This window comes from Silene latifolia, chromosome 2 (genome assembly GCF_048544455.1).
Source record: "Silene latifolia isolate original U9 population chromosome 2, ASM4854445v1, whole genome shotgun sequence".
Taxonomy (NCBI): Eukaryota; Viridiplantae; Streptophyta; class Magnoliopsida; order Caryophyllales; family Caryophyllaceae; genus Silene; species Silene latifolia.
In genome coordinates this window covers 185,789,383-185,802,885 of record NC_133527.1, presented here as the reverse complement: position 1 = coordinate 185,802,885, position 13,503 = coordinate 185,789,383, and the positions used below count along the sequence as shown (strand labels likewise).

The 13,503-nt window shown below is 34.3% G+C and overlaps 2 protein-coding genes, 1 long non-coding RNA gene and 1 other non-coding gene across 5 annotated transcripts; 2 read left to right on the top strand and 2 right to left on the bottom strand.

The window, feature by feature from the left end:
* The first annotated feature begins 973 nt into the window (after nucleotides 1–973).
* Nucleotides 974–1,045, top strand: TRNAQ-UUG (transfer RNA glutamine (anticodon UUG)). Its single transcript has one exon. It is a non-coding gene; the product is annotated as a tRNA-Gln (tRNA).
* Nucleotides 1,046–1,299: 254 nt separating this feature from the next.
* Nucleotides 1,300–5,959, bottom strand: LOC141643758 (putative serine/threonine-protein kinase PBL7). 2 transcript variants are annotated; one of them, XM_074453053.1, is made up of 5 exons: nucleotides 5,526–5,959; nucleotides 3,558–3,811; nucleotides 3,267–3,456; nucleotides 2,406–2,797; nucleotides 1,300–1,951 (listed from the first exon to the last, which is right to left on the bottom strand). In XM_074453053.1, the coding sequence occupies exons 1-5, from the start codon at nucleotides 5,632–5,634 to the stop codon at nucleotides 1,565–1,567; spliced, it is 1,332 nt and encodes a 443-aa protein (XP_074309154.1). In that variant the 5' UTR covers nucleotides 5,635–5,959; the 3' UTR covers nucleotides 1,300–1,564. The 2 variants fall into 2 exon arrangements, with proteins under 2 accessions (XP_074309154.1, XP_074309153.1); XM_074453052.1 differs by having other exon boundaries at nucleotides 3,558–3,887; nucleotides 5,526–5,713.
* Nucleotides 5,960–6,929: 970 nt separating this feature from the next.
* On the bottom strand, nucleotides 6,930–12,685 carry LOC141643756 (replication protein A 70 kDa DNA-binding subunit B-like). The gene is made up of 7 exons (XM_074453051.1): nucleotides 12,614–12,685; nucleotides 12,387–12,513; nucleotides 12,115–12,278; nucleotides 11,876–11,996; nucleotides 11,107–11,674; nucleotides 10,915–10,988; nucleotides 6,930–7,227 (listed from the first exon to the last, which is right to left on the bottom strand). The coding sequence occupies exons 1-5, from the start codon at nucleotides 12,655–12,657 to the stop codon at nucleotides 11,474–11,476; spliced, it is 657 nt and encodes a 218-aa protein (XP_074309152.1). The 5' UTR covers nucleotides 12,658–12,685; the 3' UTR covers nucleotides 6,930–7,227; nucleotides 10,915–10,988; nucleotides 11,107–11,473.
* On the top strand, nucleotides 11,515–13,340 carry LOC141643757 (uncharacterized). The gene is made up of 3 exons (XR_012543762.1): nucleotides 11,515–11,696; nucleotides 12,428–12,879; nucleotides 13,253–13,340. It is a non-coding gene; the product is annotated as an uncharacterized LOC141643757 (long non-coding RNA).
* Nucleotides 13,341–13,503: the final 163 nt, after the last annotated feature.

The following is a 13,503-nucleotide window of genomic DNA, read 5'->3' as shown; positions in this document are numbered from 1 at the left end:
CCTTATAAAGTGGTAATTCTTCTCCTCTTTTATCAATGTGGGACAACCCTCACATGTGGGAACTTCTGGTTTCTTCACAATCATCAATGTTATCATGACTACTTTTACCCTTCCACAACTACTCTCTTCCTCAACCTCCTACTATTTTATTTTTGTCAAATGTCAAGTGGCATAATAGTGACTACTTGTATTACTCCCTCCATTCAACTCCACTTTACATGTATTCCTTTTTCGTCCATTCAACTCCACTTTACATGTTTCCTTTTTAGGCCAAGAAAATGACCATGTTATCCTTATTCACACTTCATATTTACAAAAAATGTCATCCATACCCCACACTAATCCACCATAAAACCCCACATTTATATTTTTTTAACATTTTTAACCCCACTATTCTCTTTCCCTATGTACTTTTTATAGTTTTTTTAATCCATCCCTTAATATCCGTGCAAAAAGCATACTTGCGAAGTGGAGTTGAACGGAGGGAGTATATTCAAATCATGACATGATGATTATTTGAATCCTCACCCTTCCACAATGTTTTGTCAAGCAAGGACTAACATAGTGTAATCTCGATAATTATTATATGTACGTAGTAATACTAAAATATGTTTGTCCTAAAATATATATATTGTACATTTAGAAGGATGTATAATTAAATATTAAGTGTATTGGTCATTCTATTAACCCGCTTTAATAAACATAAATTTTCACAGATACTCTGAATTGAAAACTCCAAACTTGTTTAATTACTATCAATTTTGAAATGATGTAGAAACGTCAAGCATCCTTAATCTTATACAATTACGGAGGAATCGTTTGTTACTTTTTAACTTTAGGTAAAATGCCAATTCCAATTCGATACACATCGAGTTAAGGGACTCTATATATGTCCATATTTTTTACTTCATCTTCCAAAAATGGGGAAGTTAACTTAAAAGCAATACATTAAATGAAGGAAATGTAACAACAAGGTTCTATGGTGTAGTGGTTAGCACTCTGGACTTTGAATCCAGCGACCTGGGTTCGACTCCCGGTAGGACCTTATTTTTTTTATTTTACGACCCTTCGCCTCGCGATAAAAGCTAAAAGCATCATCCTTTGCAAACAAACTCTACTCAAGAAAAGCCCTTTTTTTCTACACAAAAAGAGCACTGAAGAAGCTTTTGCTGACTTTTCATAACCCATTCACTTGAAGCGAAGTTGTGACATCTCACAATCATCTTCCCTTATTAACATTATTTAAACTGGTTGTAAGACGTCACAACTCACAAGCTTGGGATACGGAACAAATGAGAATTTTGCACAAGATCACAACTATGCTATCTATGTCATTATTGGTAAACCAAACTAGTTATACTACACTGTACTGCGAAATTTTAAACGCCAAAAGCAGCATCTTTCCACCACGGTAACCACTACAGCTAAATGAAGAACTATCGACTTCAGCAAAGCTTTGTCAAGCTTTTCGAGTCTCCAATGACTAAGACAAACTAATATTTGTTCAAATAGTTATTGAGGCTATAAAGGCTCACACATTGCTATGTAGTATGCTGTATGTATCCTATTGAGCTTGGGTGGCCCAAGTAGAGGTGGAAACTGCACTTTGCTGTCTCATTTCTCTCCATTTCTGACCCCACATTTTGGCTTCGGCTACAGCCTGCTCTCGGTTGACAGGTTGGCTCATCGCCTTTATTGTTTCCTTCGGACTGATAGACACTGTCGAGATATTTTCCACTGATGCACTGCGTGGGGGCCCACCTTTAAGCGTTGTAAGAAAATCCATGGCCTCTGCCACCTCATTCATCTTTGGCCTTCGTTTCGCATCTTCTCTCAGGCACATTGCTGCTACATCTACTGCCTTTCGCAGTGCTGACACTGGATATTGTCCATTTAGACGAGGGTCTGCTAACTTCGAATGTCCTCTTCGATCATGCAGTAGAGGAAGTGCCTGCAAACATTACAAAATATTAATACGAGTACCATTTACCTTAAATGATTATTGTAAAACTGTAATTGTAAATTTTCACATAAAATTGAACAAGGTTGCAACGCATCGAATTTCTAGCTGAGCAATATGTGGGAAAACCGAAAAGATGATCCTACAATACGTATCTATTTGCCTGTCTATAGGCCAAAAATCAGAATCCTTGCAACATATCAAAAATCGGAAGGGGAAATGATCTCCAAAACACAGTCTCTCTAGCTTAAGTTCTCATCCGAGCCAATAAAATCTTAAAATATATGTGAATCATTTTGTAAACTTGTAGTTCGTATAAGTAGTAGTCTGATGAAAATAGTCTAACCAAAATTATCGGCGCACAAATACTTGAACAAGATGACTAAATAAATGCAGCAGAAGATCGTAATAGTTCTGTGTCAAGGGACGAGAAGTATGATCATACCCAATCAACAAGAGAAGTTTTTCCGCCTAGACGAGTCATGTCAAATGCTTTGCGCCCAGTAATAAGTTCCAACAAGACCACTCCAAAACTGAAAGTGTCCGACTTGACAGTCAATTTGCCAGTTTCAGCATACTCGGGGGCGCAATACCCCTGAGTGCCCATGACTCTAGTGGAGACATGAGAACTATTATCATCCGGACCAAACTTAGCAAGCCCAAAATCAGACAGCTTCGGGTGGAATCCCTCATCTAGCAGAATATTTGATGGCTTTAGGTCTCTGAATATAACAGGCGGTTGTGCTTCCCTATGCAAGTAGTCCACTCCTTTTGCTGCACCAGCAGCTATTTTCATTCTGGTATCCCAGTCCAGAGGTTCCACGCCAGGTTGAAGATCTGCGAATAAGATTTCTGTTAGCCAATTCTCAACAGTATAACACATAAGAAACAACGCTGTGGATATTAATGATCGAAAAGTCAAGCATTTAGAAGCCAAGTGCTGGCCTTCCAATCTTCTACTCCACTGATTAAAGTGAAGTCATAAATACAACTACAACAACATAATCTCAGTGTATCAAGGGTACTACAAAACGCAGCTTTTCACCCACGTGTTAACAACAGAGAGGGACTGTTCCCGCATTACCCATAATGAATATGAGAATTGCATCAGATATTTTCTATTTTAAAATAAATAAATAAACACAGCTTGTCTAGTGAGTCATTTTGCTTTAATCCATCATAATCGAAAACCAAAGAATAGTGGGTCTTTAGCTCCAACGGAAAGGAAAACAAATAAATAACATAAACCGAGTCTTGTGAAAGACATGAAATTAGTCATCCAGAAGAACGCATTAGAAGACTGTACCATGAAGATGAGCTTCCAATGATCCCAAAGGCATGAATTCAAGGACAAGAAGACGCTGGGTGCCTTCGGCACAGTAACCAATCATATTTACAAGATTTGGGTGGCGTAGAAGAGAAAGCATAAGAATTTCCACCAGAAACTCCTTCTCGCCTTGAATACCTGTCGGATTAAGCTTTTTGACAGCGACAACCTGTGAACATGTTCATAAGAATAAGTTCCATTGTTCAAACCAACTAGTAACTTAAAAAGTTAAATCTGTGGTTAAATTGTGGTGTTTTATCGGAAAACTACCTCATTAGTACCCACAAGTTTTCCCTTGAAAACAGACCCAAATCCACCTTCTCCAAGAAAGGTGTCTGGATGAAAGTTTCTGGTAGCAGTTGCAAGCTCTCTGTAGCTGAAAATTCTAGCCTTATCTCTGTTGGTGTTGCTGTTGTTGTTGTTGCTGTTGTTGTCGTCGTTGTTATTGTCCTGCATTTCATCCTTAATCGCAGGTGCGCTGTTATTGGACTCTCCATCACCTTTCAACCCATGTTCACTGCCTTCTACAAGATCCACCAAGAAAAGAATGAACCTCAAGTAATCTAATTCGGACATACCACATAAACATAGTATAACCTCCTGAAAAGAGCAAAAGTGCATAACCCTTTGGTCATAAAACTAAACTCAATTCAACTGTGCTCCACTTCTATGGGAAATCATAACTAGTAAATGTTAGTTACAATTAAATTTTAGATGATTATAAAGATCACAACTACTAATTGCTTTGATGTTTGAGCAAATTCTTCTTGATGTGTGTCACATGCGAAGGTCAATTCATCAAAAAGGTATAGTGTGGATGTTCGCATGTCTGTCTTGATGACATGCAACAAAGCCTTAGTTCCAAAATACAGAGAGAAGAGAAAAGCACAAGCAGGAGAAAAAGAACATTTAAAAGAGAATAAGAGATATGAACGGACTCTATCCGACAAAAAAAATTATGGTGTATAGACATGAACTTTGAGGATGCACTTTTTTTTTATCCAAAGACAATTAAAAGCACGCAGAAAAACTTCATCTTCACTAATTACATGACATCTGAGCAAGGAACATCACGTTCGAAATCCATAATCATCATCCAACAGAACATGCATAGAAGTCCAAGTTGCCCATAGTCATGTATGTACTCACGTTCTCCTGTCTCACAGTAAGATTCTCAATATCCTTCACAGAAATGTGCCCATTTGCCTTCATTTTTTCTCTATTTACAATTGTCATTGCCCACGTGGCTCCGCTTTTAACTAATTTACTACACTTCCTATACTTGAGGCCACAGTTGGTGTAAACCTAATTGTAAGACAGATTTTATCCACATTGAGGACCAAAAGGCAACAAGGGGAAGCGTTCGAAGTTGGGATCTACTGTATCCGCTACCTCACTACCTACATCTTAATCAGTAAGACAAGAGCTCCTTAACCCATATCCATCTACATGAGAACCCAAAGTTTAATTTCTTCTCGAAAAAGATGTCACCAATATAGAAAACAATCTCCTCAAAAAAAATTATACTCTACAAATTCCTCTCAAATCACAAGATTGAACTTCAAGTCTTCAAATGCAATAAAACCGGCTCAACGCATACATCATCATCTTACACAAGACAAAAGAAACTTGTTTCACTAACATGATGTTATCAAAGAATTACATCAACCCATCTACGATAGGTGGGTAGCTATTCAAATACTCGAAGATTTCGACCATGAGTTTCTTAGCAAAGAATTACATCAGGCACATAACATAATCTTTTACCATCAGAGATAGAAACTGTTGAAATCTCAAAATTATCTTCACAAAACAGAAAAAAGCATTACATTTTTGCACTTCAGTAAAATCTGAACACCAAGCTACTTTACCAAACCATGCATTGATCTTAAACAACCCAAGATTTACACAATTAGACCAAGTAACACTTTTTGACTCGATCATTAGTTTACATTTTAATTCTTTACGAAGGGTGTTTTAATCAAAGGTAAACAGATAATTTAGAGGGACGATTCCATTTGTAGACAAGATTACAAAGCAAACAACCAGTGAACTGAATTCATCACCAAAAAACTATACTTTCATCAAATAACAGCAGAACAAAAGCACAAAATACACTGATAACCAATCATGCATTACTTTAACAACTAAATTTGCATAAACTGTTAACATAAACACTTCAAAAAACAATGATCATACTGAAAAAAATAAATGATGATCATAAAAACAAAAACTAACCAAGATTAAGATTAGAGATTCTAGAAGCTTTCGAAGAAGGGCATCTATTTCCATCAAATTCCTCATATTTTCTCCCTTTCCTCCATCCACAACAAAAAAAATCGATCATTTGATACCCTAATTAATCAAAAGCCCAAATTCAATTCTTTTTTATTCCCAGAAAAATGATTTTCTGGGAGGGTTTATTGTTCAACAATTTATTAGAATTATGGATATATACCCAGAAAAAATTGCATTAATGGGTTGTTAAAAAAGGGCAATTTAACCCTGACAATGCAGTTTAACGAGGGAATTAAATTGTGGTAATTTGGGTATTTCTTGGTAGTTTCAAGTTTGTTTCTTGTAAAGAATGATTTTCTTGTGAAATAGAAATGGGTTGTGGAATGTGGAACTCTTGCTGTTATGGGAAGACGTATGATTATGGAATCAACTTCATGTTACGTTTTAAAAACCTTAGTTATATCGGAAGGGGTCTCGTGACTCTCGTGATCTCGTCCCATTGTTTTTTAAAACCATTACTCTCTCTGTCCCCGTCATTTGTTGTCCTTTTCCATTTTGGGGTGTCTCGGTCATTTGTTGTCCTTTCTATTTTAAGAATGAATTTGATGAGTAATTTGATCATTCACACCCCATTTATTCCACTTGTCATTTAGTAATTGGCTCCCTCCCCATTTCCTTGGTCTTTGTGCCAAAACAAAAGGACAACAAATGACCGGGACGGAGGGAGTACATTTTAATGAAAAGTTTATCATTTAGCACTTTAAACTCGGTCGTTGAGTGTAAGTATACATGAACAAATTTATGTGTACAAATCTTCGACCCTATTTTTAATTCTAAGATTAATGATGCTTTTATTTATTTTTCAGACTTTTTTCTTTACTCGTAAAAAAATATTCACGAGCATGACTTACAATTTAATGAAAATATGTAAATAATTTCAAAATCAATAATTATCTTGTATCTTTGGCGGGTGTTCACTTAACTTTGAGTATTTGGTGTACCCTTGCCAAAATTTGGAGAGATGCGCTTTCTATGTTGTTTTATTTTGTCACTAGTTTAAAACCCGTGCAAAGTAGCACGGGTATATATAAAACAGTATTTTAATTTAGTTTCAAAATTATTTTTGAGAAACTTCAAGGACTTAGATATAAGTATGTATGGAACAATGAAATATTGTATTCCCTAGATGTCAATGATGGTACATGTAAAATACTACTCCCTCCATTCAACTCCACTTTACTTGTTTGCTTTATCACGTTTGCCAACACGACTTTTACGCGGTAAATATCTTTAGCAACGTATTTGCAAAAATTATATCTGGTGCTTGTTCAAGAAGCTTGAATAGATTAAGAAAATACTCACTGCGTTCGAATCATTTGTTTCATATTAGATTAAAACACCCCTATAAAAATATAAAAGTAAGACGGCAGGAGTAGTTCTCTAAGCGCTGCACAAGCGGCAAATTTCTTCATTACAGTTGATAAATTATGCTATTAAAGATAATTTACACAATAAGACAACATCTAATGACACCCAAATATAATCATTAAATTACATGGAATAGGCCAAAAAAAAAACTCTGGGGCTGATATTAACTGAACTCAAACTCATCCTTGACCCCTGGGCCCTGAGAGTATTGATGAATCAACTTAAACAGGATGCGCATGAATTTGTCCCACCATTGTTGTGTATAGCTAGCAATCTGGCATTAGTATTGAATGTTCTAAAAAATCATAAAAGAAAGAAATCTTGAACATTTCCATGGCCTAAACCGGCCTAAACTATGAACCGACTGTATAATTGCAAAAGAAATAAGCGCAAGCTGCAAAATTACGACATGAAGTGTTTAATTCTCGTAATAAAAATAAGCTCTTGAAATAAAGTCTTATTAAAAATGTGTAGTAATAAAGCATTAGGAAAAATTCGACAAAACAAAATCTGTAAAATGTTAATTAAATCACTATGTGAAATTCGCATATGGTGTCACTAAATCTGCATTTTTGCATGATAAGATAAATATGTTCCCAAAAAACTTTTAAAAGTATAAAGTCTAATAGAATTTGCAGATATATAAAACTTATATTGAACAAAACTTTCCCTTAATAATCCCACACATAACCCAGTTAGTATTGTCACTCTTTTTAAAGACGTCCATGTCTAGTTGAGTGCAAAAGTAAGTCGTAAGGAGAGTAATGGAGAATTGGACCCTTATCCTACAAAGATAAAGACTAATAGATAGAACATGACAATTGCAACAAAATTATCATACTATAGAGATGCATAAACAGGATGCTTAATTAGTTCGATTGGAGAGCTACTCATTAAAGATGATCAAGCATTGTTATTGAGGAATATAGTTAATTAAATCTTATAATCCACATTAAGAACGGAAGTTACATAGGCTAGGGTAAAAAGAATAGAAATAGAATACTCCCTCCGTCCCAAATCCATAAAGCTAAAGACTACGAAGTATGTGTAAATTATAAATGCAAGAGAAAGCGGGGAAAAAGATGAAAGATTAAGATAAGATATTTGGAGTGGAAAAATAGGAGAGGCAGAGGTATGAAAGTTTGACTCTTGAGTTCACTGTATTGTTTAGGAAGTAGTATTATTATGGTAAAACATTTGTCCTATATACTCAAGTGGGATGATATTTGGCCGTTTCAATGTTAAGACGGATCTATTAGGCGGAAACTTTTTCATCCATGAGCTGACGTGTTTCATAAAACGGTGTATAATTTGGTGAAATCTAATCATAAAAGATGCATCGAAAATTAATCTTTGGATACTTACATACCAATTCCCAAATCTAATCACTATTTTAAGAACCGAAATCCCAATAAATCTACAATGGTATAAAACACAAAGGTTAGTAAGGATATCTATAGTACAAAGTTGTGTATGAAATTTTTTTGGTGTGAGATTCGAACATAGGTCATGTGTACTCCTCGTGGCTATACCACGAACTAAGCTAGCTAGTGCAAAATGGTGTATCTATATCTACTTCTAAGAATATTTGTTGTCACACCATTTTATCCTCACAGACCATTCTTCCCTCTCTATATAATAAATATTCAACTTAAACATTTGACATATTCATCTATTGAGCTAATACAAAAAAGAGACTTAACTCTAACATTTCAAGAATAATACTTATTTGATATGCAAAAATACTTTAAAAGAGCAAATGGTGTAGAGAAGCCTATCATAGCTCAAGAGAAGGAGCATTTTGTATAGTTCATCTTTTTAAATTACCTGAAATCATTAACACATAAATCATATGGCAGCCCACATAAAATTATTTTGATCATGCCACAGGAGCCATGCCAACCATTCTTATTAACAACAGAGTTTGCGTAGTAACCGCTTCCTTTGATTACAGTGAAAGTTTGAGATTGCTAGCTTCTAAAAGATCAAAATGGAAAGCAAAATCAGTTGATATTATTTCACACACTCACTATTATCAAAATCTTAATTGATTACATCACACTGTCATTATTATCAAAATCTCATTTGATTATCAAATGAGATTGCTAGCTTCTAAAGTCTTATTAAAAATGTGTAGTAATAAAGCATTAGGAAAAATTCGACAAAACAAAATCTGTAAAATGTTAATTAAATCACTATGTGAAATTCGCATATGGTGTCACTAAATCTGCATTTTTGCATGATAAGATAAATATGTTCCCAAAAAACTTTTAAAAGTATAAAGTCTAATAGAATTTGCAGATATATAAAACTTATATTGAACAAAACTTTCCCTTAATAATCCCACACATAACCCAGTTAGTATTGTCACTCTTTTTAAAGACGTCCATGTCTAGTTGAGTGCAAAAGTAAGTCGTAAGGAGAGTAATGGAGAATTGGACCCTTATCCTACAAAGATAAAGACTAATAGATAGAACATGACAATTGCAACAAAATTATCATACTATAGAGATGCATAAACAGGATGCTTAATTAGTTCGATTGGAGAGCTACTCATTAAAGATGATCAAGCATTGTTACTGAGGAATATAGTTAATTAAATCTTATAATCCACATTAAGAACGGAAGTTACATAGGCTAGGGTAAAAAGAATAGAAATAGAATACTCCCTCCGTCCCAAATCCATAAAGCTAAAGACTACGAAGTATGTGTAAATTATAAATGCAAGAGAAAGCAGGGGAAAAAAGATGAAAGATTAAGATAAGATATTTGGAGTGGAAAAATAGGAGAGGCAGAGGTATGAAAGTTTGACTCTTGAGTTCACTGTATTGTTTAGGAAGTAGTATTATTATGGTAAAACATTTGTCCTATATACTCAAGTGGGATGATATTTGGCCGTTTCAATGTTAAGACGGATCTATTAGGCGGAAACTTTTTCATCCATGAGCTGACGTGTTTCATAAAACGGTGTATAATTTGGTGAAATCTAATCATAAAAGATGCATCAGAAAATTAATGCTGGATACTTACATACCAATTCCCAAATCTAATCACTATTTTAAGAACCGAAATCCCAATAAATCTACAATGGTATAAAACACAAAGGTTAGTAAGGATATCTATAGTACAAAGTTGTGTATGAAATTTTTTTGGTGTGAGATTCGAACATAGGTCATGTGTACTCCTCGTGGCTATACCACGAACTAAGCTAGCTAGTGCAAAATGGTGTATCTATATCTACTTCTAAGAATATTTGTTGTCACACCATTTTATCCTCACAGACCATTCTTCCCTCTCTATATAATAAATATTCAACTTAAACATTTGACATATTCATCTATTGAGCTAATACAAAAAAGAGACTTAACTCTAACATTTCAAGAATAATACTTATTTGATATGCAAAAATACTTTAAAAGAGCAAATGGTGTAGAGAAGCCTATCATAGCTCAAGAGAAGGAGCATTTTGTATAGTTCATCTTTTTAAATTACCTGAAATCATTAACACATAAATCATATGGCAGCCCACATAAAATTATTTTGATCATGCCACAGAGCCATGCCAACCATTCTTATTAACAACGAGTTTGCGTAGTAACCGCTTCCTTTGATTACAAAAAAAGTTTGAGATTGCTAGCTTCTAAAAGATCAAAATGGAAAGCAAAATCAGTTGATATTATTTCACACACTCACTATTATCAAAATCTTAATTGATTACATCACACTGTCATTATTATCAAAATCTCATTTGATTATCAAAATCTCAATGGAAAGCAATATTTCACAAGATATCAAAATCTCAATGCAAAGCAATATTTCACAAGATCACCGCTATCAAACCTTAGATTTGCAAAAATTCCATAGATTAAAATGATAAAATGTCGGAGAACCATATTCAACCATATTCAAAATCATTTCTTGAATATGCGATAAAATCGAGATAACTTCAAGGCTAACTAACCTTATGTAATCTCAATCAAAATCATAGATTCATAGCCTCAATTATGCTATCATCATGGGACTAAATAATCAAACCTACATCCAAATCCAAAAATTAGAATGTAATTAAGATTAATATACTCAATTTTGTAAGCGATTATAGTTTAACGAATTTAGAGGGTAAGTAGTGAATTTACCGGAAATAGAGCATTACCTTTGATTTTGGGCAAAATAATTAATCAGAACCGAATTTATCAACATCAATTAATAATCCATCTTCTTCGATAGATAATTACACTTGGATGTAACTTTGAGAAGGATAGAAGATTGGTGAATGAAATAAATTATCAACCTCAACTTCACCGTGAATGGTAGAAATTTGGTTTAGCTACTGGATACATCATACATGAGGAAGGCGACGGCTAAAACGTTGGATGGAGATTTTTCTTTTATAAATAGGGTTGAGTAGTGTTTTGAGTTGAGCGGGAAAATTAGTGTGGAGTGGTTCTTGTTTTATAATTTAGTATAGATAATTAGTGCCTATTATATTTTTATCCATGAACTAATATGGCTATGGTTATTTATTTTCTAAAACGTACCGGCATTGTTTTGCAGGTTCCTATGTATTTCTCGATAAGAACGGGATCTTCAGAAAGCTTGTTAACACTATATGAATCCCAGCCCTTGGTAAGATTGTACTTCGGATGAACTTTGATCCTAAAGATGAACTTTCGATCAAGTAGTGCATCAAGTTCACTCGGATAAGCATCTGGATCCCCGTGCTGTACAACAAAATTATAAATGGTTAGTTTTCAACTTTTGATGTCATGATATAAGGTTGTACGCTTTGTAGTAATAGTATATGGATAACCATACTCATTGAACAGGTATAATGCATTAAAAAATCGTAATCTGCATTCAAAAATCGTAGCTGCTAGTTGATCTTTGGGTAGAAACAATTTAATTGAAGGATAGGTGTATACCTGAAGTTGGTTATCTCTTAAGTCTTTAGCAGATTGTTGTATCAAATTCGAGACTTGGGAATCAAATAATATAAATGTCGCATTTCCAGTATGATCTACTACATTAACCCTTACTTTGTACCTGTGATATTTACAGGAAAAAAAAATAGTTTTTAAAAAATGTGATAGACTTGGATGGGATATTTTTATATGCTTAGATGGTCTTTTTCGGTAAATTATTGTATATCAAAGAGGGATACCTGAGTACCACAAATTTTGCATATCCTTCACATTTGGCATTACAAACCCATTTCCCTTTGTCATCCAACTCCACTGCTGATTTACATGTCTTGCAACTCTCTATAAACCATTTATATTTGGTGTCAAACCCTTTCACAGTGGCTAAGGTTACATAGTATCCTTCCTGCTTAGAAGTATGGCCAAATCAAGAGTATTAAGAAGATGAATGGTTGTCATAATATGATACAATTTTTTTTTAAAAAGTTCTTAGTGGAGTGGTTGATTGTATAACCTCTTGGCTTTCTCTAATTTCGTCAATTGTCCTCCTTGTAGCTGGTTCTAGTAGCTCGTCTGCAATTGTGTCAGAGTGACTTGAAAGATGGGTCAATGTCACTGATGTTCTACATCCACTTCCCATCCTGGTAAGATGTGGTGAACAACTTGTGATGTATCTAATCTTAAATTTGTTAGAGAGCATATGTACGTCTTTAACAAATTGACGTTATATTAAAACAATACCTCTTTATGAAATCACGGACTTCAGGGATCTCAGCATCAATCATGACTCTTGAACAAATTGTATTAGATACATCCGAGTCTGCATTAATTAGAATGTAATAATATTAGCTATGAGATTTTTAAATAAGATTGTAAGGTATTTTTTTAACATACCTTTGAATGGTTTAATCTTGGCAAAGCGGACGATGATAATAGGGTGATATGTAGGGTCCTCGTCGTATTTGGAAAGGATGTTGAACGTATCAATTGCTAAAGATTCCCATAAGGTACATATCAATTTCTGATTCCTGTGTAGCCAAATGTTTGTGATGATGTTCAGTACTGTAATTTTTTTTTTTTTTTTTGTGAAAGACAATACTGTAATAGTGTTATTTGAAGAATTTAATTAGAAATACTTACTCATCATCAATCAACTCAAGACGCAATTTTTTCTTCTTGTTTGGTTCCTCCAATGGACTTTTCCCATGAAGTTGACCAATGATATCTGTATACATATAAAATTAGCATACAGTGTTTTGTTTGAATTTGTCGATGGATTTATATGAAAATAAGAGTATGGAAACGCACCAATTAAGTAGTTTGTGTCGAGTCTATTATGTGTGATGTCCTTGAACGATGCAAACTCAATGCAATTTTCAGGAATGATGGTGTTGGTGGATGATGCAAATGTAGTTCCTGAGGTGAATACTATCTTGTATGTATGTTTGGTAGGTCTGTATTCTCCAATATTTTGGCTTACTCGAAAATTTGCCAAATTCGGATCTCACCCTCGGTTACCAAAGACTTGAATTTCCAAAACAATCTTTTTTGGATAGTGGCTTGTATTTTGCTTCCCTATAGTAATGAATAAAGTTGTCAATAACAGTCATTTAAGTTTGTCGTAAATTGTT